At 41.1% G+C, this 6,234-nt stretch overlaps 1 protein-coding gene across 1 annotated transcript; it reads left to right on the plus strand.

Annotated features, from left to right (window-relative positions):
• The first annotated feature begins 1,086 nt into the window (after positions 1 to 1,086).
• Positions 1,087 to 1,599, plus strand: LOC149236064 (uncharacterized). Its single transcript, XM_089368760.1, has one exon. The coding sequence runs from the start codon at positions 1,087 to 1,089 to the stop codon at positions 1,597 to 1,599; it is 513 nt and encodes a 170-aa protein (XP_089224886.1).
• The last annotated feature ends 4,635 nt before the right edge of the window (positions 1,600 to 6,234 follow it).

Here is a 6,234-nt window from a genome sequence, read left to right on the forward strand (position 1 = left end):
ATCCTCACCGGCAAAGGCTCCTGGTGGGTGGAAGTATTAAAGAGGAAATATCTGAATGGACCAAATTTTAATATTCTTTCCGAAACAATAGCTGAAAGATCTTGCACCCCTGTTTGGAAGCTAATTAAAAAATTCCTTCCTCAGTTCAGAGAGAACATTTCCAAAGTGCCTGGAAGCGGCCAGGAGGTTAACATCTGGACTGATAGAATCATGGGCACCAGACCAAGAATCCACAACCAAAATCTCAGGCCTCTGCACATCTGGATGGAAGCTAAAAACTTAACCTCCTTGTATGACATTTCAACTTGGGACCGAAACACATGGCAAGGCTGGAAGGACCTGCAAATTCCCAATGAGCTCAGAGAACTATGGCATAATCTCAAGGTCTCCCTCACAGGCGCAACACCCACCATTAGAGGGGCTGAAGACAGGTATATATGGGACCCAAGCGGTGGGAAATTCACTGTCAGAGATGGTTACGAATTCCTCCAGGCATCCACTTCAACAGCCAAATGGAACCTCTTCACAACTGACTGGAAATCTGAATGCATTCCAAAGGTCAAACACTTCAATTGGACCCTCCTCAAAGGAAAGGTGCTTACCGCTGAAAACCTAAGGAAAAGAGGGATCTTGGGGCCATCAATATGCTGCCTTTGCCACGCTGAGGAGGAGAGCAACCATCATCTATTCTACCACTGCCACATCGCTCAAAGTTGTTGGACTCAGATTGTCAGCCCAATGAAAATTGAAGAGACTTTTGATCAGCTATCCTCCCTTCAAAAAAACTAGGCAAAATGTTACCCCTATCCTAAGAAAGGTAAAAACAATATCACCCGTATGTGGAAATGCATCCCAGCTACCCTTAGTTGGCAAATCTGGTTAGCTAGGAACAACTGTATTTTTAATGACAAGAAGCCCAACCTTGTCCGCATATTGGCAAAAACAATAGCGCTCATATCTGAAACAATAAGTGCAAACTTGGTAGCTCCTCCAGACCAATCAAGCTGGCACAAAGAAGAGATGGAATGGTATAACAAATTCAGCATCAATCATAGCAACAATCATCTAGCACCCCCCAAAGCTAGCATGAGAATAATAACCTGGAAGCTCAGAGGAACAAGGGAAGAAGTAAGTCAACGGATCCTTGATCAAAATCACCCTACTTTGCATTTCGACGGGGCCTCCAAAAATAACCCGGGGGAAGCTGGAGCAGGGGGCATCATAAAGGACAGCCATGGAAAAACTCTGGTAAGCTATGAATGGGGTTTGGGCCAAATGTCCAATAACCTGGCTGAAGCTTACAGCCTCTACCTAGGTACCCTCATTCTGGACCGGCTGAGAATCAGGAATCCAATAATAGTGGGAGACTCGGCCATCGTCATTGCAGCCATGGTGGCGGGAACAAAATTTAAAAAAGAAGCTCTTAATAATGTAAAGCTCAGGATTGAGGATAATGTCAAAGAAATGGGAGACACGACTTTCAAACATGTTCTAAGAGACAACAACACTGAAGCAGACCATTATGCCACTAAGGCAACCAATAGACAGATCGGCCAAGTCAAAGAAAATGATCTCATATATGAAAATCTCATTCCGTAGTTGGCTTAGTTGCCTCTCAAAATCTCCGACCAGTCATTCCAACACCCTTTCGACCTCCTGTCTTATCATTCCCCACCCTCATTCTTGTGATCTCTGGCCAAAATCAGTCCCATCGCACGCTGCTCGTCAGGCATTGAATTTCGATCCTCCCTTCTTCACTCCCACCACTCAACCTTCTTGGTCCAATCTCAGGATCTTGATTCCCCAGCTCTCTCGTGACTATCCCATGCAGATTATAGGTAGAAGTCTTTTCATGATCTCCTTAGACTGCTGCAAAGATTTTAAGCTGGTGGCTAATCCTAGCCAAATCACAGAGCTTACGTCGCATCCTCGGCCCGCTCATCCTCCCTCTGCGTTATATATATTCACCTACCCTCCTCTTTACGAGCGCATCAGAAACTAGTTCCATTCTTCGCAGGAGAGTAATGGTTCTTTTCCAGGCATTCAGCTCAGGAAGGTTGGCATCAAGAGAGGCCGCTATCAGTGCAGACCGGCTGTGAGATCGTTCTCAAAAGATCCCGGGGAAGTCAGCAATCCCAAAGCCCGGAATATCGCCTTCAGTTTGGCTGCTCCTCTCCTCCTCGACCGTTTGGTAAATCTCTGTGCCTGGCTCCCTACTTTAACAGTGTTTTCCTCCCTGCTCTGTTTCTTCTTCGTGGCATTTTACCTCTGTCGCGCAGGTCTCCTTCCTCCTCACCCCAGCTCCTTTTCCCTGTTCCCGCTCAGCATCCATATCAGTTCTTTGGAAATGGCAGAGATCCCGGAAAACAGAGAGCATATTGAGGCTCAGGAAAACCGTGAGTTTCTCGAGAATCCTCTGGACAGAGTGCTTGGAAACGGCAACTACACGTTGTGTAAAGCTCATTGCTTTATGATTGCAAGGTTTGTCAAACATTTCAACGAGCTCAAAGAGGACTTTCAGGCTGATAGCAGATCAAAGAGAAAGAAACTGGAAAAACACAAGGCAGAGATAGAAAGCCTAAAGGAAAAATTCAAACACATGGAGGAGGCAATCGCCCACATCAAAGCCATCACTCAAAGTATGCAAGCTGAGACTTCAACTAGAGCAAGCGTCAAGAAATAACCTCAGTTTGATGACTCTGTCAATCAACTCTAGTAATCTAACTAATGACTAGAAAATTTTGTCTCCTCGCAGGTCTGTTTGTAAGGCTATATAGCCGTTTTCTTTTCCAATCTACTCTACTCAAGTTTGTCTATAAGAAGTCAGGGTTTGTGAACCCATTTTGGACTTCTCTTTATCTACTTCCATCCACTTATGTAACTAGATTTGGCTCCAAGAAGTTTTATAATATATAAGTATCCGATCATGTTAAAAAAAAAATGTTCATGAACAAATGTTAAAATATCATTAACATATATTTAAATTGATTTGAATTGTTTGATATTCATTAAGATTTTTTATATATAGATAAAAACAAATTCTAAGTCAAACACCTTCCTTTACATTCACATGACTATGCACTATTTAACTTAAAAATATGTCAGTTTTGGTAGCATCGAACAAGTGTTCTAATCTTGATTTGTGAAGAGGCTAAAGAACATGAGATCTCCAAAACTCGGAAAAGGTTTTGGGAGAAAACACCTAGCGACCAATCAATTAAGTTAATTAATCAATAAATGAATATTTCGTAAGTCTAACATAGGAAAAATGATTAATTAACAATAATTAAAGGAGAAAGATTGCGAAATCTCTAGAGACTCACATGGATAGAGTCTAAGATGATCTTAGTCGTTGATAATGATTTAATCATGGCCATTGATAATCCAGCGAGAGATTATAAGAGCATATTGATGGGCTGAGGAGAGATATATCAAGCATGAGTTCCTTGGCAGATTGAGCTATCAAGTGTAGTGATTCAGCAAGGACAAAGAGTTCAAGCCAGAGAAGGAGAGCATCAATGATTGAGGGAGCAATAATAGAGAGGCAGAAGGATCTTCTTCACACTAGAGAGCCAACAGAAGGGAGGCGTAAATATTCTGTAGAAAAAGTCGTCCAAGTGATGCAAATTAGCTAGTTCAACAGAGAAAATAAATAGGAAGTGTTTGGATTAGTTTTTGAAGGAAATTTTTCCTAGTGGCAGAAGGAGGCTAGACAACCCAATTTGGAGCAGTTCCAGAGGCCATACGAACTGCACAAGCTAATAGTGCAAACAACTAGGGGCAATGCGAGTAGGTCAGAGGGAGGCAAAGTTATGTTGCAGAGGGAGAATTTTTCTCCTAATTATTTTGGAGACATTATTTGTTGGAGGATTTCTAGTTGGGCATCTAGATATCGTACTTATATTTTTACTGATGCATAATAATAAAATAAACCCCCATATGTTGCACCAATTTTCCCTTTGAGGTTTTTCAGGGGACTAATAGTCCAAAAATTAATGTGTCGCTTTTATTGTGTGTGCATTATTTTCTTAGCTTTTAGTTTATTTTCCACAACGTAATTTTATTTTGGTGAAGGTTGCAATTGAGAGCTTATTGATATTTGTCGTAATAAAAAATAAATTGTAGAAAAATTACAAGATAAATCTCCAGTTAATTGCAACTAAGGAATTTTCACATGGTATTAGAGAAACATTGAAGATCAGATCACAGGCTCATAAGTGAGAGAAGAAAAAATTTGCAACATCAAAGGGAGATTTGGGCACAATTTCTCCAGATCTGCGCAAGCCAACAAGGGGTACAAATTGCATAGGCACTGGGGTTTGGTTTCCATTTACACGTGCATGAAAAGTTTGAATAGCCTCAGAAGCAGAGTTTTGCAGGAAGAGTGCATTTGTTGGGAAGCAATTCTTGTGAGAAGATCAGTAAGTTCATTGAGTAGATCTGGGTGCAGAAGTTTTGCAACAAGGGTTTTATTTGTAAATTTGTGTAGGGACAAGAAGAGAAAAGCACACTAAGAGGAATTTCAAACATTTATCAAAGGGTATCCATACTTTCCAGTTACAGTGAGCCATAACAGTTTTTCTAGTCAGCCAGTGCGAGCTTCAGGAGCAACAGATTGTGTAGTAGATTCTAAAGAAGAACTTTTGGGTTGAGAAAGTTACATAGTAGGAAGCAACAAGTAGAGTGAGAGTTGGAGAAGGATTTTTGGATGAAACAATAGTAGATCTACGTATTCCTAAGGGAGTGTGAGTAGAAGAACAAAGGTCAAGTAGGAAGAAGGAGATTTCCAGTTTCATCCTTCAGTTATTTGAGCTTCACAGAGATGGCCACAACAGGTCTCAAAGATCAGGATAAACTTGACAGAGCCTCAAATTTTGATGTCTGGAAGGGTAGGATGCAATTCCTTTTGGATGAGCATAGCTTGAAGGAATTCGTGACAACAACCATAACTGTACCAACAAACCCTATCCATTTTCACAAGAAGGATATGACCAAAGCAAAGAGGATGGTGTTGGATGGAGTTTAAGATCATATAGTCCTGCATATTGCAAATAAGAGAACAACAAAGGATATGTGGGATGTCATTGTGAAGTTATAACGGGATCCATCTGAGAATTGAAAGATGATTTTCAAGGAGAAGCTAAGGACCACAAAGATGCAGAATTTAGAATTTATGAGATGAGCTAGCAGTTGTAGGAGAGAGACCACATGACAATGAACTTATCTGAATTGCTTTGAATGGGTTTACTAGATATTGGGCGACATTTGTCCAGGGATTACTGGATGAGACAAATTTCCATATTAGGAACGTATTTGGAGTGACTCCACACAAGAGGAGCTTAGGCTCAGTTTTATCTAAGGGCTACCAACAATAGCAGAAAAGGGCCAAAGGTTGAGAAGGAGAAGGAGAATGTATCCCTTTCCAATAAGGGAAAAGCAAAGAAGGGTCCCAGTTAGGGACAAGACTCAAAGGGAGGTGAAAAGAAGAAGAAAGGTATGTCGAAGATCAAATGCTTCAGATGTGGTGAATTTGGTCACTATGACACTCAATATCCCAAGAAAAAGGACAAGAAAGGGGAGAAACAAATCAGGATTGGGCAAGGTTGAAAGAGGACAACATCAAGCAGGTGTTTCCTCTTGGATCATTACCTTAGATAAAAGGGCCCATGTCATTTAGTAGTAGGAGGATCATGGTGATGCAGGCACAATTTTATCTTGAGGGACAGTTGCAGAACTACTTGCAGTTAGGTACTGGAGGAGTGCAAAGACAATTGTGCACAAACAATTACTCAGTAGACAGAGTAGAGCTAATGTAGTTAGAGACTCAACAGACAGCTGCAAAAGCCAATTGTAGGGAAAAAGGATTAGTTTTCAGTTGTAATAATTACAACAATAACAACATGAGATCAGATGCAACACAAGCAGTGTTGGCAGCGATGCAGGGAGGCACAATGCAGTGTTAGTAGTAGTGCAGATGTAGATTGGTTCAGCTACAAGGTTAGAAGATGAATCAGAGTATGCACAGTGGTTGATGGACAATGAGAGCTAGTTGTATCACAATTTTCAAACATCAACAACATTAGGTGGTCCAACTACTGACTACAAAATATTCATCATGATGATGGGTATAAAGTAGTGGAGAAGACATAACACCTTCCTCGTTAAGAGCGAGTGTTAATTTTTGGCAGCATCAGACATGTGTTCTAGTATCGATTTGTGTTGGAGAGGCAAAAG

This window comes from Pinus tabuliformis, chromosome 8 (assembly GCF_031772625.1).
Source record: "Pinus tabuliformis cultivar Carrire ecotype Pingquan chromosome 8, CPIR1, whole genome shotgun sequence".
NCBI classification, from domain to species: Eukaryota; Viridiplantae; Streptophyta; class Pinopsida; order Pinales; family Pinaceae; genus Pinus; species Pinus tabuliformis.

Coding starts and splice junctions, on each gene's coding strand:
- LOC149236064 (XM_089368760.1), top strand. CDS start 1,087: ATGAGAATAATAACCTGGAAGCTCAGAGGAACAAGGGAAGAAGTAAGT.